Source organism: Phaseolus vulgaris, chromosome 2 (genome assembly GCF_000499845.2).
Source record: "Phaseolus vulgaris cultivar G19833 chromosome 2, P. vulgaris v2.0, whole genome shotgun sequence".
Taxonomy (NCBI): Eukaryota; Viridiplantae; Streptophyta; class Magnoliopsida; order Fabales; family Fabaceae; genus Phaseolus; species Phaseolus vulgaris.
Window position 1 is genome coordinate 45,187,912 of NC_023758.2, and position 19,517 is coordinate 45,207,428.

The 19,517-nt window shown below is 30.7% G+C and overlaps 3 protein-coding genes across 5 annotated transcripts; 1 reads left to right on the top strand and 2 right to left on the bottom strand.

Annotated features, from left to right (window-relative positions):
- Nucleotides 1–1,712: 1,712 nt before the first annotated feature.
- On the bottom strand, nt 1,713–2,938 carry LOC137812577 (acyl carrier protein 4, chloroplastic-like). Its single transcript, XM_068614658.1, has 4 exons — nt 2,621–2,938; nt 2,365–2,460; nt 2,155–2,283; nt 1,713–2,025 (listed from the first exon to the last, which is right to left on the bottom strand). Exons 1-4 carry the CDS (start codon nt 2,693–2,695, stop codon nt 1,834–1,836), a joined length of 492 nt encoding a protein of 163 aa, XP_068470759.1. The 5' UTR covers nt 2,696–2,938; the 3' UTR covers nt 1,713–1,833.
- A 2,283-nt stretch (nt 2,939–5,221) lies between these two features.
- Nucleotides 5,222–8,165, top strand: LOC137809809 (mitochondrial phosphate carrier protein 3, mitochondrial-like). The gene is made up of 6 exons (XM_068610882.1): nt 5,222–5,664; nt 6,462–6,823; nt 6,986–7,029; nt 7,315–7,529; nt 7,641–7,765; nt 7,871–8,165. Exons 1-6 carry the CDS (start codon nt 5,353–5,355, stop codon nt 7,908–7,910), a joined length of 1,098 nt encoding a protein of 365 aa, XP_068466983.1. The 5' UTR covers nt 5,222–5,352; the 3' UTR covers nt 7,911–8,165.
- Nucleotides 8,166–8,698: 533 nt separating this feature from the next.
- LOC137812578 (uncharacterized) lies at nt 8,699–14,386 on the bottom strand. 3 transcript variants are annotated; one of them, XR_011081267.1, is made up of 14 exons: nt 14,158–14,361; nt 13,974–14,058; nt 13,761–13,874; nt 13,074–13,171; nt 12,727–12,810; nt 12,462–12,595; nt 12,242–12,314; nt 12,104–12,149; nt 11,894–12,003; nt 11,701–11,808; nt 11,565–11,624; nt 10,931–10,992; nt 9,721–10,088; nt 8,699–9,221 (listed from the first exon to the last, which is right to left on the bottom strand). XR_011081267.1 is itself a non-coding variant. In XM_068614659.1 (14 exons), the coding sequence occupies exons 1-14, from the start codon at nt 14,233–14,235 to the stop codon at nt 9,009–9,011; spliced, it is 1,578 nt and encodes a 525-aa protein (XP_068470760.1). In that variant the 5' UTR covers nt 14,236–14,386; the 3' UTR covers nt 8,699–9,008. The 3 variants fall into 3 exon arrangements, 2 of the variants coding, with proteins under 2 accessions (XP_068470760.1, XP_068470761.1); XM_068614659.1 differs by having other exon boundaries at nt 9,721–10,033; nt 14,158–14,386; XM_068614660.1 differs by having other exon boundaries at nt 9,721–10,033; nt 13,761–13,864; nt 14,158–14,369.
- Nucleotides 14,387–19,517: the final 5,131 nt, after the last annotated feature.

A 19,517-nucleotide genomic window follows, 5' to 3' on the forward strand; every position in this document is an offset into this window, starting at 1 on the left:
ACAAAAGTAAGCATACTTAAATTAAGTTTTAAGTTTATGAACAAAAAATATTTACACTCTAAGTTTTATACTGTGTTAAAAACAATCAAAATAATTTATTTTTTTTTAAAATTAAAATTAAGAAATGTTAAGGTGTTAACCACCCTTTTGATCGTGATATTATCTTGATATAAAAACATCTTAATAATTTAAAAAAGGATATATATATATATAAAATAAATTATTGCGGACTCTATATATACCATGTGAAACTTCTGGATTTACAACAAAACTTTCAATGTTTTTTATTTCGATTCCTCGATAGGATCATTGTGCTCCCTAGTTTATTTTTTGGCTAGATTTGTTTGTCATGTGCTTGTACCTCTCGTCACGTCATAGTTATGAGTCTACTTTGTCAATGACATTTGATCAATCCAAGAGACTACTTATTGAAATTCTGATCTCATTGTTGATAATTTTACTTGTAGAGTTTGTTGTTTCATTCCATAACTTGTGACATTGTCATAAATGAAATTAGTGGAAGAACATGTAGTGTATTTGTAATATTACATAATAGAAGTTAATGAATGTAGATACCCATGTTTATTAGTTGTCTCTTCAATTCTAAATTTTCTTATCTCTTACTGAAAATGGATACAATATGGCATATCAATATTGTTTGAAACTTTGATATTCACCACTCCATTTGCATACAATTCAATATCATCTATGCACTATTATCGACTGACAATTAAGACAACAATGATGATCCACTTTCACATCTTTTCGACCATCACTCTCCACAAAAACCTATAAGACAAACAAGAAGACCACCTTGTGACACTTCTTCTAATAGATAAATTAAAAGATGTAATGTAACAATATTCATATTATATGTAATTACAATTTGCATAATTAACTTTCCTCTTTTCTTCATTTTGTGGTTAAATTGATTGATTAAAATTTTTCACATTTAGTTACTAATTTCCATATTTTTAATATATCTTTTTTTGTTATAATTTCTAAAAAAAATACATAGTGTTGCTATCTATTCTCCAATTGCACAATATGAATTTTTAATTTTACAATTAATATTTTCATATAAAAAAATTATACTAAAACATCAAACATCTTTTTTAAAAAATAATACACTACATTATAATACATTATAAGAATCCATATAAAAGTCGTATAAATGATGCATGACTTTAGTTTAATTAAAAACAACTAAAATTGGATTAAACATGATTTTTTCTCTCAAATTGAAATTGTGTCATGTTATCATGATTTCGATTTCCCTTTCACAGTTTCACGACTTAACCATTGGATAAAATTTTCCATTTTTTTTGGTACATTACACCAATTCGATTAAAAAAGTTTTAAACGTATCTTTTTTTATACTAAAAAAAACTTGACATTAGATTATTTAAAAGAATAAGGTATTTCCCGATTTAAGTTTTTATAATTTTAGTAAATACATAATTATATAATTTTAGTAGAATGGTATGAAAAAAAAAAAACGCATTCGAAAAGGAAAATGACATAATTGAAGTTGATACATAAATTAACATTAAAATTCATTAAAGGCAATAACTTCACCTTTTACCTAACGTCTCAAACAACACTTAAACATCATCATCATCATCTACATTAGTTATCCATTTCCTAAACTGCAGTTGACTAATTAAAAGTCACATGTAAATAACTAAAATAAATGGTTCAATGCTACAAAATTGGTTGAACTGGAATTAAATTGATAATAATTGAATAATAATATTCAGAAAAAATAACACAATAATTATAAAAAAAATTATAAGTGTTACTTAAACCTTGAATGGAAAAATAAAAGAATGATTAAACTGATTCAGTTACATTTTCTTGGTCCACTTTTTTCTCTTGGTCCACTGTTTTCTCTTGGTCCACTGTTTTCTCTTGAACCAGTTTCTCTATTAAATCAGCTGCTTCTTGAACGGTTGAGATGTTTTGAGAGCCATCTTCCTCAACATTGATGTCAAACTCTTCCTCCAAAGCCATCACTATTTCCACCTGCCACAACAAAGCAACAATCACCTCTCATCAATTAATCAACACATTCAAAATTCCCTCTCATCTTTAATCTATCAATGACATCAATTCACAAGTACAACAAATGTTTCATGAAAGTTTGCATCTTACTGTGTCAAGGGAATCAGCACCAAGTTCTGAAAATTTGGTGTCTGGGGTAAGCTCGGATTCAGGGGACAGAGCAAGTTGTTTCTTCACAATATCAACCACCTTCTGTACTGTCTTTGGTTGTGCCTGCACCTGCCCCATTCACAAAACTCAAACTTTAACTTGTGTCATTGCAACTTTTGAGGAAAAAAGTACTCAGAGACCAAAACTCACTGCACAAATGCGGAAACGGGAAGATCTCAAAGAAGGAAAGCTTCTCCTATTCCATCCCACACAAACTGCACCCAAACTTGAAGTTTTGTAACACCCCTGCATGTTAATTTCAAGTACCCAAATCAAATCATTCCTTCATACACCTTTCGACACTTGCATTGATTTTTAGAAATTTGAATTGGATTTTTGAATACCATTAAAGGGTAAATTCAAGCAGGTACAAGAATAATTGAATGGAATTAGAAAGATTTGGAACCTGGATAATGGGTGTAGAGAAGTTGAGGGAGGGTTGGAAGCTGAGAGAAGTGGCTGAAAGAGATGTCATTGCCATTGTGATTGAAGGTAAGATTTTGGGTGCAGAGAGAGGTGAGTGATAAGAGATAGGGTTTGGGTTTATGAAGTGGGAATGTTGAATCTTACATTGCTTAGTTGTAAAGTAAAATCATGTCTTTTGGGCAATAGTGGATGAAATCACAGAGCAGAATGAATGAGTGGTGGAGGTTCCTCTTTCAATGTAACATTCTATCCAAAAATCAAGTTGCATCTTGGCTACATCTCTTGTAACAGAACTTATGAATAAATTTATAAAAGACACCATCTTTATATGCCACATTTTTACTTAATATCAAATTTTCAGCTTTATTTTATAACTTGTTAAAATAAATTAACCTATCTCGATTTAAAATATATTAAAACATAAGTTTGTATATTTCTTAATTTTATAATTAATAAACTAATAAAATAATTAGGGTCAAATTTATATTTTTAATTGTTATATCATATATTAATCTATAGATTAATATAAAAAATAGGTTTAATAAGTTTAAATTATTTATATTACATATTTTCTCTCCCAATGTATACAAGAATTTTATGTAATACCCAATTTTCACACAACAACATATTGTAATTGGTAAAAAAAATATTTATAATTTATATAATTATAAATATTTATACAATAAAAATTCAATTTTCTTTATTATATCTAAATTTTAGATCTCTTATAAATTTAAATATTCTTAATTGATTTTTTATTAAAAACAATTCTATATTTTACCATTAATAATGTAATCGCTTGATTTTATGATTTAAATAGAGATTTGAATACCCATTAAAATAATTTTTAAACAAAATTTAATTAAAAAAAATTAAATTTATGAATAATTTAAAACTGAATTAAGTTAATTATTAATTATATTGTTTAATTTATACAAAGGATCTTCACCTCACTCATATTCCTCTGTAAATCTCACTAACCATTTCCCTCTATCCCTTCTCACACTTTCTGTTTCTTTAATTTTAATATTGATTTATTTAACAACTAAGAGATGATATCTGTATAATATGATGAATCAGTAAATAACGAAAATATTATTTCCTTTTATTTTACAAGTCAAATAATTAAATTTAGGAAAACCTTGTTTTGAGTCTTTTTTATTAGAATTGTCCTTTCTTAATATTTTAAAAATGATTATTTCAGATATTATATTTTTTTATGATTGGTAAATTCCACTTTCCGTCTTTGTATTACAAATTATATGAAAAAATAAATTAATCCACCATAAAAAGTAATGATAATAGAAAAAAAACCAATTTTTACTGAAAATTAAAGGATTTACACCCACAAACTAATTTAATGATTAATCCAATGACTGTTAAAGGAGTTTTGGAAGATCAAGGTTCTTCTTAAGGTTAGTTTCTTCATGGGTAGAGTATATTATGATGTATTGTGAGGTAGGTAGGTTTTCATGCTTCAAAAGGTTTAGCTTTTCTGGTTATAAAGGGATTGTTGGGTTTGAACTTGGAATGTTATTTTTTTTCTTTCTAAGTTTTCTGTTTTCTGATCTTTATTGTTCACTTCTTGCTGTTAAGAAAATGTGATACTTAAAATTTTCACTTGAAACTCTGAAAAAAATAATGGATATGAATCTCTATAGATAATATTGTTGGGTATGAAGTCATGACCAATTGGGTTGAGCTGAGTAAACACCTTTATGAGTGAGCTTAATCATTGTGTCCCTTTATTATCTTTATTTATCTCTATTTAAAGAGATCATTGTACTTGTAATTGGTGTGCAACAGATATAATGTAAACCTAATAGTTGTCCGTGTGGATGTAGGTTGCAGTTGGCGATCGAACCACGTTAAATCTTGTGTTGTTTATTTTTCTGCAGTTGATTCGTGATTGTATGTATTGCTTCCGCGTGCGTTTTTCCCATCAAATATATAGAGATAATTTAACGCATTCACATAAACACAGATAAACAAAATTAAATATTCAGATTAGTCCAGGAACTCTCTGTTGTAAACTTATAGGATGAAGTTGGTCACTTACTGACTTTTTGTAGAAGTTCACTTTAGAAATAAAATAAAAATTTATAAAAATTAAACTATTGATTCAACTAAGAGTCTTTTGGCTTAAACAAACTATTTATTTATTATATTATTTTCTTAAAAAACTATTTTAAGTTGAATTAAATAAAGTTATTAAGGAGATAAAACTTTTAAGTATAATTTTTTTTTAAATCAATATGTATTATACCCCAATAAATATTAATATTTTAATTATTTATAATTTTTTAAATTTTTTTTAAAAATATTTAGCATTTTGTTTATATTTTTATTAAGGAGATTTTTTCATTTTTCTATTTTTTTTTATTATAAATATGATCACCCATATAATAATTGTGAAGAATGAAGCTACTGCATGAGAAATGAAGAGGTTACAGAGTCAAAAGCTAACGGAAATAGCTCCTTATAAGAAGAAGATTGCGAAAATAAGGGACATGAAAGGAACACATTCACATATTCTTCATTCTCACCTTCTCTTTCTCTCTTCCTTCACATCACACACACTTTCTAACCACAAATCCTCCCACTTTGTCGCCCATCTTAGAATACTGTTCTATTTTCTCACTTCTGTTTACATTTGACATAAAAACATAGTCACACAAAAACACACAAAAAAAACTCTCCTGTCAGGTTTCTATGGCTCCCTCAGACCAATCTCGCCACTCTCTTGTTCCTGGATTCTTGTACTCATCAAAAACACTGTCCCTTTTGAATAATAACACAAGTCATGGGTTGCCATTGCTACCATCATCCTCCATTGCATCGCATTCATCATCATCATTGCCACTGCAGAATGGGGCCAAGAGTCCTGTGATCCTTTCACCAAAAGAGAAAATCCGCATGTTTTCTCCTACTTACTATGCAGCATGCAGTGCCGGTGGGGTCTTTAGTTGTGGACTTACCCACATGGCTGTCACTCCTCTCGATCTTGTCAAGTGCAACATGCAGGTTATTTTCTTTCCTTTTCAAGATCTCTCTTTCATTCAACTGTTTTTTCCATCATATCATACCAACGGTATTTCAAAAGATGTCATCACATGGATGAAAACAAAAATGTTGGTCCAAGGGATAAGAAGCTTGTATTTTCTTTAAAATGTCAAGAGAAATTTTGTGGTAAACAACATGTCTTGAACCAAGTTAAGACTTTGTGATCCATGTAGCAGTTTTCATCATCTAAATTGGCTTTGTTGTTGTAATGTGGCGTATTTGAGTCTGATGAATACTAATATTATTATTATTATTATTACTATTATTAAAGAAAAAGAAAGAAATAGGCTGGAAGAGTTTTACCTTCAACGAATTATTTTAGCACCACAAGGGTTAGGTCTACCAGAAAGGACTAGTCTCTCTACAAAAAGGTTGAATTTTGTGGAGAATACAAGGGAAAAACCAAAAGAAGTTCTTAGAATGGTGTTTTAAATGAACTACAATTGTTCTCCAACATTTTTCTACCTCAATTATGCACTAATTACATCTTCAAAGTTCTGCAATATGTTACTTGAATTTTATTCAAAAGATTTTGTGCTTTCAAAGTAATGCAGAAAGAAAATATAAATTTCAGAGCCGCAACTTATCAATATTCTATTATATGATCAATGTGATTGTGTTTTGCCAAACTTTCTTTTTATGACGTTCTTAACGGCAATCATAATATTCTATTGGGTTGTTTCTTTTTTAAACCATGCCACATAATCCTGAGTACTAGCAACACTTGTATACAAATTCATGTTTGATGTTATTTTCAGATTGATCCGGTAAAGTACAAGAACATCACATCAGGATTTGGAGTGTTACTGAAGGAGCAGGGCGCTAAAGGTTTCTTCAAGGGATGGGTGCCTACACTGCTGGGGTACAGTGCTCAAGGAGCATGCAAGTTTGGGTTTTATGAGTTCTTCAAGAAGTATTACTCAGACCTTGCAGGACCCGAGAATGCAGTGAAGTACAAAACGCTCATATATCTAGCTGGTTCTGCTTCAGCTGAAGTTATTGCTGATGTCGCCCTTTGCCCTATGGAGGCTGTCAAGGTTCGTGTACAAACTCAACCTGGCTTTGCTCGAGGTTTGTCAGATGGGTTGCCCAAGTTTATCAAGGCTGAGGGTGCTTCTGGGTATGCTTTTTGGTCTTTAACTGAAGTTTTTGAATAACTGTATTGTTGTAATACGTAGATATCAAACCTGATATCTGTATGGAATGTGCCCAGCATAGCTGTTCTGTATCAGTAGTTTTAGATTTTGGAATCCAAATTTGATGAGTTTGACTTGATATCCAGGTTGTATAAAGGTCTAGCTCCTCTTTGGGGCCGTCAAATTCCATGTAAGTTTCAACAATTCCATATTTGTGTCAAATCTCTGGTTGGTTGTGTTACCACATGATTAGTCTATAACCATGCATTAATTTGGCGTTTAAGTTATTAAATGCCTTTGCTTCATTAAGTCTCATGGAACGAAAAAATTTTAATTAACATTTTTCTAGACCATGTTTGCATTTTCTTGTGTCTACATGTAGCATTATGCAATTCTGAGGGGCATTCTGTCAATAGGTTATGCTCATCTTCTTTATTTGATTTTATTCTCATTTATCTCTTTTGTCTCGTGTTAGACACGATGATGAAATTTGCTTCCTTTGAGACCATTGTGGAGATGATCTACAAATACGCCATCCCAGTCCCTAAGGAGAAGTGCAGCAAAAATAAGCAGCTTGGAGTGAGTTTTGCGGCTGGATACGTAGCAGGTGTGCTGTGTGCAATTGTCTCACATCCTGCTGACAACCTCGTTTCTTTCCTCAACAATGCCAAGGGAGCCACTGTTGGTGATGTGAGTCCTTAAATAGCACACAAACATATAGGAACAGATTCACACCACATCCACATAACACATTCTATGGTGTAATGCTTCATTGTCTTTTAACTGTTGTTGGATTTACAGGCTGTGAAGAAAATTGGGGTGGTAGGACTTTTCACTCGTGGCCTTCCTCTTCGTATAGTTATGATAGGAACACTAACTGGAGCACAGTGGGGACTCTATGATTCATTTAAAGTATTTGTAGGACTGTAAGTAGCTACTATTGTACTATGTCATCACATCATATGTCCCTAGTTTTTATCACATGTTTCTCTTCTATGTCAAATGACATTTTTTGTTGTTTGCTCTTTCAGGCCTACTACTGGAGGAAGTGCTCCTGCTCCTGTTAAGTAGAATTCGCACATACTTGGGATATGCAGAAGATGGGATTTTTTAGACGAAAATAATGTATTTTTTCAGATTTTGTCCTTCATTTCACTTCAATTTGTATTATTCTTAGCTCGGTTGTCAGAAGCCGAGAGACCATCTTGTTTCAACGGGCATAACAATTAGTGTTTTATGGAATGTAGGAACTATTTTTCCTAATTTAAACTTATGATCATACAAAACCTCTGCTCAAATATCTCAATGAATTTAGTTTTTATGGTTTTCCATTTTATGAAAAGAAAAAAGGAAACTGGTCTTGATGTAGAGGCTATGACTGTCTCTGTTGAATCTATCTAGGGGACAATGCTATTTACAAAACTAGTTTTTAATTTCCATAAAAGGATTTGCCAAAAAAATTACAATAAAGATAAACGGATGGTAGCAAAAGAAAAAGGCGATGTTTCTTAAAAATCTGCCCGTAATCACCTACATTTCTACTATAATACAAAAATAAATAAATAAATCCACTAACATATCTAATAATAATAATATTATTATTATTATATATATTCAATGACATATTGTATAAACAAAACTTTACACCTAATATTTTAAGGATTCTCATTTCAATCCAATTATGCCTAAAACTTCAAAAATCAATCAAAGAAAAAGAAAATGCAGTCAACCTTAATTTTTCTTGGTATTGGATGTACTGTTGAGCCAAAAAGGGATGACAGCAATTTTGTTTTTCAAGACAGGATACGTATGACAATTTAATGAATAAATTAAACATTACTGACTTTGTGGCAATTGAATGATTTGACAATCTAAAATGTCATATATATACATCAACAAGACAATCTATGTAAGATTGATATTTGTTAAACTAAAAAATAATGAGACAATTGGGAACAAAAAGAAAAGGGTAAAATTATTTTTGCGGGTGGAAACTTTTTGTCCCTCTTCTATCTTCTGCCTATTCACTTGCACATGACAAAGTTAATGATGATAATTCCTGCAAGTACCCGTCAATGTCAAATGCTGGCGCTAGACCTTCACCGCACATTATTCCAATTTTCAACGATTATTACCCTTGACAAAATGAATCATCCTCACAACTTCGCCTTATTTGGACTGATTTTGGTCTAGGTGTAGTGGATATACTGTATCAAATACAATCCTTGCAACCACATGCCTTACTTCTAGCAAGTCTCCACGAGCTAAGGACTCGTAATCAATTTCTCTACCTTTCTTTGACAAAAAATTCTTGCCAGCACTTACTCTTACACAATCAAAAAAGTTGAGAGCTTTTAGGTACATTGATAATGGGATGACCACCTGTCAAATTGTTAACGATTAATAGTACAATCTAATGAAGATAACCAGGATCCATTAACCAAAATATCAATAGAGAAAGCCTTAGATTGCAGGACAATAATCCAATTAGCATCCAATATCTGGTTTGTGTTTTTAATTGACTTGTCTACCATTGTCATCAATCGCCAATCAAAATAGTTTAATTTTCCAGGTATATAATTCAATTTCTTACTCTTTAATTTAATAGAAACATTGATGTCAATTGTGCGACAAGGATTACACTTTCTATCTTTTGTTTCTTTGGATGCTTGCATATGCGTGTGTGTGTGTGTGTGTGCGCTATTTGAGGGAAGCAATGAGTTTCTTTTTTATGGGATGATGAACGAATGGGTTCTATATTAGTCCAGTTCATCTGCTGGGTAGCATTATCCAGAAGCATGTATAAAATCTATGTGAAAGAATATATATATATATACACACACACACACACACACACATACATACATACATATATGCTTACCAGATCTGAATGAGGAGCTTGAGGAAAGTCAGCCATAGCCCCAGAAACCAAATGCCCATTTGTCATCTGCAACAATGACCCTTTGACAGACTCGGCAAGATCCAGAATCTCAGCTTCCAAATCCTCTTCATCCAGACCTGAAGGATCTAACAATTCATGAAATCTGGCATCATGTGGTTTGTTTATCCTCCTAGCTATGCTTATTGCTTCTGACAAATTTCCACCATTATGGAGTGCCAGGCTAAATGCAGCAACAACCGAGCAATCCCTTGGTTGATCACTCAATGCTTTGTGTAATGCTAGGACAGAAACCCTGAAAGCATAGATTCGTTGTGAGTGTTGCTTTGGTGACCCAAGTAGTGATCAGCCTATAAAGATATCAAAACGTGTATATCAGATAGTTTTAGAACCTACTCTTACAATTGAAGAAATATGATAGAAGAAAAAACCCAATAATTATAACAGACAACTTGTCAAAGTGATCAAACAATTTAGATATAAAGCTGAGTTCAATCAAAAGCTCCCAAAGTATCAGTTTGAAAATAAATTTCTGAAGAACCAAAACCTCCATGTAGAAAGATTCATCAACGGCGGAGAAGACATACCCAGGTATAGGTGCAAATTCATTCATCTTGTACTAAATCTAATAGCATTAAGAAATAATCTCAAAATAAGAGTCCGATAATAGCTGAATGGTGCACCTGAGGCAAAAGATGGAATAGATGATTATGGGCATTTACCCTAATGGTCAAAGATGATATCTTCAAGCACAGTAGTGTTTGAGATATTGGGTTTCAACCTACTTAGGACATCTTTTTTGGAGGGGAAAAACTGTGTTCCAATTGCTCCAGAACTCTCTCCAAGTTATAAGCCACATTGACACATGCCAAAAATAATGTTACATAATTTGAAAAGCTTCATAAAACAAGAAAACTGAAGCATATTAAGGGCTTAACTCCAGTAAAAGAGTCAGGAGATTAACGTTCTTTCTGAGAAATTTCCCCTGAAATAAAAAAGGGGAGAAAGGATTTTTAAATTTGATATTTGTGTCTTCAAGGCTATGCCATCCTAGGACAAGCTCAAAAAGGAAAACTCGTTTATAACTATGATGTTGTCATTCTCTTGTTTTTTCAGCATTATACATTAGGTTTGTCACATATAGCTAACAAAGTAAAGCAATAAACAGACCATGCTGTAGCACATATCTTACCATAAACTGCTATGACATGGCCGGTTTGGTGCCAAAAGTTTATCAACATTGGAGAAGAAAGACTGCGGACGAAATTCAAGAAGATCCAATAAAAAAATGTGCAACTGTGATGCTAAGATTCTATCAATTCAAATTAATACTCTAGTAATACATGGAACTATCCTGAGATCATCTAATAAACCATATTCAAATTGGAAAGAAAAAAAAAATCCCACCCCTTCCATTAGTTGTTCAGAACTTGAAAGCCTTTTGTCTTTTTAATTTAAGGGAATGGGACGTTTTCAATGGTTCATACCGTAAAAATATTTGAATAAGAATGAGCGCCTAGTAATGAGAATACACAAGTTCTGATATAATAAACATTTTTCACGAAGTAGAAACAAGGAATTCAGCATGCTGAGTTTAATTGTTATTTGCAAGTATCCATGTAAAAGCAGGGAAGAAAGATTATTAGTTTCCAAACATAGATATACGTTTTAATGCACAATTTGATAAATATGATAACATAACATGTTCTAAGTTAGTTTAGCAAAGTTATATTTTGTATGCTATCCCCACTGGACTAATGCCAGTAAAACAGTCTAAATTGCCGCATGTTATAAAGTCTAAAGTTCCTAAAGAAGGATGCAGTTACCAAAAGCAAATTGGTTCTTTTGTCCCGTCTTCGAAATCCACCACGGACAAAATAAGCAGCCTGTAATATCAAATCTAAATTAGGCTAGCATTCCATGACTGAGTTTCCGAAAATAAAATAGAGAATCATCATCTACCTGAAATGGGAGAAGAATATCTAGAAGTCCAAATCTCCATAATAGCCTCAAAGAAGCTTCACCAGATCCATAAGCCAACATATAATTGATTTCCATCACAAGTCTACCCTAAAACAATTATACAGGGGCAACTAAGTCAGGATATTCTGATGTGTGCATATAATAAAGCAGGCATGAAGATCACTTTAAAAACCTTATCTAATCTTAACACTGAATATGAAAGATTTTTAATAGATTGAGCCGTTTCCCTTGAAATACTAAACCCCAAGCGAGCAGCAATTCTAATTGCACGTAAAATGCGAGCTGCAGAAAACAAAATGGAGTCAGACAGTCATACTACATATGGGGTATGGGAATGAAGTAGTTTTTTTTAACATCATTAATCCCTCCACAAAAATCTCACCACAATCCTCCTGAAAAGAAGTAGCTGCAGGAACCACTGTTCGCACCTATTGACAGAAAATTAAGTTACATAAAGTTCAAATTTCGGATTAGAAAGGGCAATATAAGAAACAACAGCTTCATAGAGATACATGCTTACTTTAGCTTTTGTGATATCTTCCATTCCTCCCATGTAATCATAGACAATTCTTGCATATGGATCAAACATCAACCTGAAAGAGCGAGAATTTGGTTAACTAACTAGCTGTATTGTATACAAAGTGGAGATGTCATGTTACAGAAAACAGATCTGAGGCCAAATGAAGAGAGAAAAAAGGAATAGAATTTTATTTTAAATGTGGCAAGAACCAGTGCACAACCCATTAATTGTAAAGTCACGACTCAAACAATTCCTCCAACGAAGATAGTCCTCCTTATCACAGTTATTAGGTGCCTCAATATCATGAGTGAAGTACATACTCGACTTCCATCTACCAGTATTAAAACTTGAAACCTAATTAGAAAGGAGAATAAAACTATCATATGAAAAGAAAACCGCCCTTAAGGAAAAATTATAGCAATCCCCCACCAAAGATAGTTCAAATGAAATGTAAAATGTTTAAATCAAAACGGAAATGTACCAACCTCAACAATGGTACCATCCATATGAACATGACATATTGGGAACCTTTTACCAACTATCTCACACCATGAAAATGTTTTCCTCACCTACAAATTGAGTCAAGTTCACTGTGCAATGTTAAGGTCTGAAGACGCAAAGCCGAATATAGAAACTTAAATTCTCAAATAACTAGATTGTATAAATTAGCTTTTATGAAAACTGCAGATATTACAAACTAAGAATGGCAATATAAAAAACACATGTTGCCGTTCTAATTACTAATAACTTGTCTCTTAGTCCACTGAGTTGTTCAGTAAACTGCCATGTACACACATCAACAATTGAAAATGAAAGTACAAATAAAGGTAACCTCTCTAAGGTCCGCTGAAGTTATAATATCAAAGTCTTTTGGTATTTGCTTTAGTATAAGATCTCGAACACAGCCTCCTACAAGGTATACATCATGTCCTACAAGAAGAAAAAGGGGTTATCAGTCATGCACTTCCCTCCCCTTGCAGACACAAACATAGAAATCGTAGAATCTTATCTTAATGGGTGCACACAGAAACACCAAGAACATAAAAAAAATGTAAAGATTAATATTTCCAGACCCCTATTAGTTACTTAGTAAAATGTATATCTCCAACTGAATAGCCTGGTGCAGGCAGAAAAAAAAATCAAGCAAACAACGACTACAAAAAATGCCCTGCACTTGCTAAAAGCTAGAGCAAACAATGTCTTGCACAGTCACAGGTAAGCGGCTTCTAATTATATCACAAATTATGCACATGTTCAGGAAGAACGAACTATAGCCCAGTTCTTTTTTTCACTTTGAATCAATCGATACAGCCATTCATAACTGAAAAAAAAAAATATCATTCACGTACAAGCGAAAGGCAAGATGTTCAGAGAAAAGAATACACTCCACAAACACACACGCGCAAATCAGCTGTTTTCCTCATATATGAAAACACGAATAAAATAAAAAAAAACTCTTCTTCTATTCCACACCAACCCGGGTTGAGAAAGCTACATGAGGAGTGAGATTAGCACGAACCCTTTTTCTTTAGCACATTCAGAACCTTTTTGGTTGGAACTGCTATCATGGAATTTCGAAGTCCAAGCTCTTTGGAATCCAATTTCTTCCATGCCGGGACCTTGCTATTATTTTCTTCATCAATTCAACACGTGTAAGAAATAAGCTTGCAGAAGCAGCAGGTTCAATAAATGAATACAAGAAAATCGAATTAAGCATTTGAAAAAGAAAAACCTAGCTCGTTAGTCCCCTTGCCTCGTTCACGAGTTGAGCCCCTACATTCCTCTACCTCAAGCGTAGGGAGAGATTTTGGAACAACCTAGGAAAATAAAAAGACACGGAGACAGAGAATTGAAAGAGGGAAAGAAGATAAAGAAAATGGAGAATGGTGTCTGCGGTTTCAGAGAAACGGTGATACCTTGCGGACACACTGGAAGGGAGCAGAGCGGAGAAGGGGATTGGGTTTGCAGGCGAACTTTAAGGTAGCGATGGCCATGGAGAATGGGTTTGGTCAATTAGGGTCCAACGTTCGTTCTTGATAGGGTTTAGGGGTTTAAGGATAGGATATGGAGTATCAATCCAAACACTTTTAGGATTTTTCATCACTCATACCATAGGCGGTTACATTACAGAGTAATAAGAGGTGTAAGAAGCAACTACTACAGTGCAAAAAAGAAAAGCGTATTTTTGAGAACATAATTTTTAGAACATTTTATAAATTCTGAATTTATATTTTAAAAGTCAAAAAATATATTTAAAAAAAAATATTCTAAAGTAATTTTTTCCTACTGAATTTCCTATTTCGAAGACACATTTTATTTATAAAACGCTTTATTCTAATCACTTAAAACTGTTAAAATAATTTGGATATTTCAGAAAATACTGTGGAGAAAACATCCCTTCTTATATACTACTATTGTTCTTCTTTCTTCGTCCTTTGTTTTCTTCTATTTTACATTTTCTATCTCATATTTTATACGTTTTATATATTTAGAAAAAAATTATATATTTAGAAAAAGTTACATTATTATGAAATTTTTTGGATTAGGAAGAAAATTTTAGAAAATGAATTTATAGTGATTTAAGAGGAAATTGTAAAAGAAATTAGATTAATTGGATTAAGATATGTTAGAGTGAATTTGTTTATAAATTTTATTCAAAATACTGTTAAATAATTATTTTTAAACAAATTATAAATTACTTAACATATGAAAAATTATCATAAAGTAAATTCTCAGTTATATAGTTAGGAATGTAATCAATTTTAAAAACTTTTATTTTAACTTCAAATAATTTTTTTATGTAAAAAACATAGTTTTATTTTTATTTAATATTTCTATTCTTATTATAAATACATATACAAAATATTTTAATGAAATCAAATCAAAAATAATTTTTTATTATTATTGTAATATATAAAATGTTATTTTATGTGTATAAAAAAGTTAAGGATAATTTTGACTTTTTATAATATTAACTTTTGTCATATTTCTCTTTTCTTCACTCAGAGAGTGATTTTATTGCGGGTTTTTTTACTATGATGGGGTTATTTTTTTTGTTTTTTACCAAAATGGGGTCCGTTTAAAAAAAATACAAATTTAGACAAGTGATGTCAATTCGGCACGACTTCATATGCACAAATCGTTTCAATTTGACACGATTCTGCCATGTCATATTGAAATCGAGTCAAGTTGGCACGACTTCAGTATGACATGACAGAAGTCGTGCCAAGTTGACACGACTTCAGTATGACATGGCAAAGTCGTGTCTAATTAAGACGATTTGTGCATATGAAGTCGTGCTGAATTGGCACGACTTGCCTAAATTTGTATTTTTTTTTAAACGGACCCATTTTAATAAAAAGTAAAAAAAAATAACCCTATCATAGTCAGCTCTCCCATAATTCATTATCTTTCTATCTTAGAAATTGAATCAATACAAACATAAAGAATTCTTATTTTTCTATTTTAGTGAACAGTGTCCACTCTATGCAAAGGAATCATTAAGGTGTCATTAATTATATAATTTGATTGAATTTTTTTATGCAAAAGCAGTTTTTTTGAGATTGTTCAATCGAAAGAAAGAGACATTCCTAAATTCATATTTTCAAAGCTTTTTTATGAAAAAAAATAGTTTTAAATAGTATAATTTAAAATAAGAAAAATCAAGCAAAAATTATTTTAGGGTTGTACAGTCTGAAAATAAAAATAAATTTAAAATTATACAATTTTAAAGTAAAAAAAACTTCTATATTACATAATTCAAAATATATTATTTTATAAACTTGAAAAACAAAGCGGGAACTTTCAACTTATGGGGTGCAGATAGAAAATATAACCCAAAGAAACACATTTGCCGGCCTAAAAACATGCTATGGCTATAAAAAAAATACTCACTTATAGCTATTTTTCATAAACAAATCGATCAAATCATGGCATCCAAAGTTCTTCTACAATAAATTAATTTTATAAAAAAAATCAATAAATGTATGGATATTTTAATTCAAAAACAATTTTAGAACAATGATATCTTAAATTATAATAATTATCATTCTTATAAATAAAAAGTATTAACTTAATTTACATATAAGTAAATTATATGAATTTTTAAAAATATAAAATTTTATATTTAAGATATATATATATATATAATTCAATTTATTATAAACATTATGTGTTTAAACCTACTTTATCCCAAATTATTCGCAGTTTTAGCTTTTTCCATTTGTTCTAACACAAGTGATCTTTTGATTTTTACCGTTAATTCCTAATTTGCCTTCAAATAAATTGTTCAATCAACTTACTTATATTATTAGTGTAATTGAATGAATATAATGTTCAAGTATAACAAAAAAGGAAATATAAGTAAGAGAGAAAAATAAAAAAATGTTTTTAAAAAAATTAAATGTTAAAAAATGGTGATGTGCATATCATGGAGATTAAAATAGTATAATGAAATCTAACTTTGTTGTTTTTTTTTTAAATGAGGGCTTAATTTTATTTAATTGGTAAATATTAGTAATTAATATGTTAGTTTTCCTTAATGAAAAATTTGAATCCATGACTTTTCTTTTCATACTTTCATCACCAACCTAACCATATATTTTTAAACTTAAATGTATGTAATATCGGATTGAAAATGGTGTCATTATTCTATAGAGGTAGTTGAACATAAATTAAAAGTGTTTTGTAAGGTTTTTGCAAATAAGTAAGAAATAGATATGAAAATGATCATTTATGGACTGAAAATGGGTTAGGGTTACTTGGTTAACATATAATATGCTTATCAAATTATCTTTATTTGTATAGAGCATCCAGATAAAACGAGAATCGTTCAATGGTGTTCCAAATTCATGAAAAAGGTGAAATAACTATTTTTTTAAAGAAAAAAAAAACTATTTGTTATTGTGACTTTTTAATAGGAATGGCAAAGGAGTCACCCGATCCATCGTTAGCCTGTCAAAAGTGAGGTGGCAAAATCAAAATAGTAACTTGTTTTTTAATCATAGATTGAGCTAACCTTCCACTATTCAACTTTTTTTTTAATTTTTTTTTTTAGATATATTTACTTAGTTATAATAATTGATATCACTTTTTGAACCATAAAAATATAAGAAAGAATAATGAAATTAAATCAAATTTTAATATTTTAATAAAAAAGTTTTAATATCTAACAAAATAAAATAAATATCAACAATACTTCAATCAATCAAATGATATATGAAAAAATTAATGTAAATAAAATTCTATATAAATATTGACCATCACAAAATTTTATTAAAAAAGTATGAGATCATTTGTTATAAGTGTCGAAAATAAAAAATGACTGGTTGACAGGTCAAGTCGCTCTACCCTACTGGATTGTCAAGTTAGACGAATCGGAACCAGTACAAGTTGATGAGTTCAAAAAGTGAAATCACCCACCTAAATAATGACGTATGAAGTGATCCGTTTTACCATTCCTACTTTTAAAGTTTGGTGGAACGCAATTTTTTTTCTTGTTGCCACTCTAAACATGATTTAGTTAAGCTAACCTTCTTTTAATCACTTTCCAAAAAACTTGATTAAATAACATCACGGCTCAGATGGAAAGAAATCATAATCTAATTCCAACATACAAAAAAACATAGATAATTTTTTTTTGTATATATTTCGGATGACTTTCTCCTTAACTTTCCCTACAAGTTTCTATAAAAGATAATTTTTTTTAAAAAATAAAATAAATTTCTTTATAAATCAAAGTTAGTTTTAAAAGTAAATTAACTTGTAGAAATTCTCATACACAATTTTTTAATTTTAGTTTTTAAGAATTTTATTTTATGAAAAAAAATCATTTTTCTTCCTTAAAAGACTTATGGAACCTCTACCTTTTCCATTGATTATGGCTTGGGGAGTCATCGTACATGGTCGCTTCCATGCATCAAATCAAAAACAAAAGTACTCGTGAAACACTCATCATAATACTATGATAAACAAAATGATAAATAAAGAGAAATTATGAATGTTAGAGAGTGATTGCTTTGTCATTACTCTTTGATAAATGACAGGTTTGACAAATGAAAGTAACTTTGTACGTAAACGATGAAATGAAAGACAAAATATTTAAGTACTAACACTATTTTAAAAGTATTTTGCCACTATTTTTCAATCAAAATATAACAAGTGTAACTTTGATCATAACTTTTATCATATGCATGTTCATTTGACTGAGAAACTCTTGTATGAATGCATATAAATCAGAATCAATGTCTTGTCTATAGCCAACATTCATCTAGTTACTAGCTAGCTGTGTATGAAACTCATTCTAACGATCGATATACAAGTCATGGTACTCATCAATGCCTTGGTTCATTTAGCTGGCAAGCATGCCTAACCAATCTATTCTGTGAAAGATAGAAAAGGAAATATATTCAAAGTTTTTCATCTCGTTAAAAAAACCGTGAAAATACTTCAACATTCATCATATTGGTACACGCATGCAGTACTGCAACATGCATGGTGGAAATCAGTGTGAATGGTTGAATGAAGACAAACGTTGCAGGAAAACACCCAAAAAGGTAGAGAAAGATATGCATGATGCATGTATTTGCACAAAGGAATATAGAATCCCAAAGTGGAAAATGTTTTAAAAGTTTTACATATGTGTGTTTTGTAGAGAAATACATGAAATGTATATTGGACGTATGCAAAGAAGTTTTCTAGTTATGACTTACGTATTGATGAGAACATGTATATATGGTTTGGAATGTTGTGTGGATTCATCAGTTGTTAATTGATTTGTCAAAGAGCTATAACAATTTGGGTCGACTATAGGTTAACTAGTATTCTGTTCATGTCTATTAATTGGTACGGCACTAACTTTTTAATTTATAAAACTTTTTAATTTAAATATATTAAAAAATGTTATATATTATCAATATCATATTAGTTGAACATTCGCAAAACTATACTAACATACTTTTCATTTCAAATTATATACTGACAAATAATTTTAAATTTTTTTTTATTTTTTTTATCAGTAAAGAATAAATTAAATTAAGAGAATACAAAAGGGGTATCACAACCCTTTTACATAAAGCAAATCACATTAAGAATCTTCAAGAATAAAGAGATGAATAGACACCCTAGAAGCAATAGATATATAATGTTTGCTGCATAAACTAGACATCCTATTCCAGCTAGTATCGTGCTCGTATTGGAATGTTATAAGCACTGCAAATTGCAGCTACAAAACCATCAAAATACACCAAAATATTGGTTTTCTCCACCACTTCATTGA

What these genes read in the sequence shown, in the direction of transcription:
- LOC137812577 (XM_068614658.1), bottom strand. Translation starts at nt 2,695, where the DNA reads ATGGCAATGACATCTCTTTCAGCCACTTCTCTCAGCTTCCAACCCTCC. An exon ending in TCTCTACACCCATTATCCAG is followed by an intron (nt 2,461 to 2,620) that starts GTTCCAAATCTT and finishes ATTAACATGCAG; the next exon opens with GGGTGTTACAAAACTTCAAG. An exon ending in CCCGTTTCCGCATTTGTGCA is followed by an intron (nt 2,284 to 2,364) that starts GTGAGTTTTGGT and finishes TGAATGGGGCAG; the next exon opens with GTGCAGGCACAACCAAAGAC.
- LOC137809809 (XM_068610882.1), top strand. Translation starts at nt 5,353, where the DNA reads ATGGCTCCCTCAGACCAATCTCGCCACTCTCTTGTTCCTGGATTCTTG. An exon ending in TTGTCAAGTGCAACATGCAG is followed by an intron (nt 5,665 to 6,461) that starts GTTATTTTCTTT and finishes TGTTATTTTCAG; the next exon opens with ATTGATCCGGTAAAGTACAA. An exon ending in AAGGCTGAGGGTGCTTCTGG is followed by an intron (nt 6,824 to 6,985) that starts GTATGCTTTTTG and finishes CTTGATATCCAG; the next exon opens with GTTGTATAAAGGTCTAGCTC.
- LOC137812578 (XM_068614659.1), bottom strand. Translation starts at nt 14,235, where the DNA reads ATGGCCATCGCTACCTTAAAGTTCGCCTGCAAACCCAATCCCCTTCTC. An exon ending in CAGTGTTAAGATTAGATAAG is followed by an intron (nt 11,809 to 11,893) that starts GTTTTTAAAGTG and finishes TAATTGTTTTAG; the next exon opens with GGTAGACTTGTGATGGAAAT. An exon ending in CCATGTCATAGCAGTTTATG is followed by an intron (nt 10,034 to 10,930) that starts GTAAGATATGTG and finishes CTATGCTTTCAG; the next exon opens with GGTTTCTGTCCTAGCATTAC.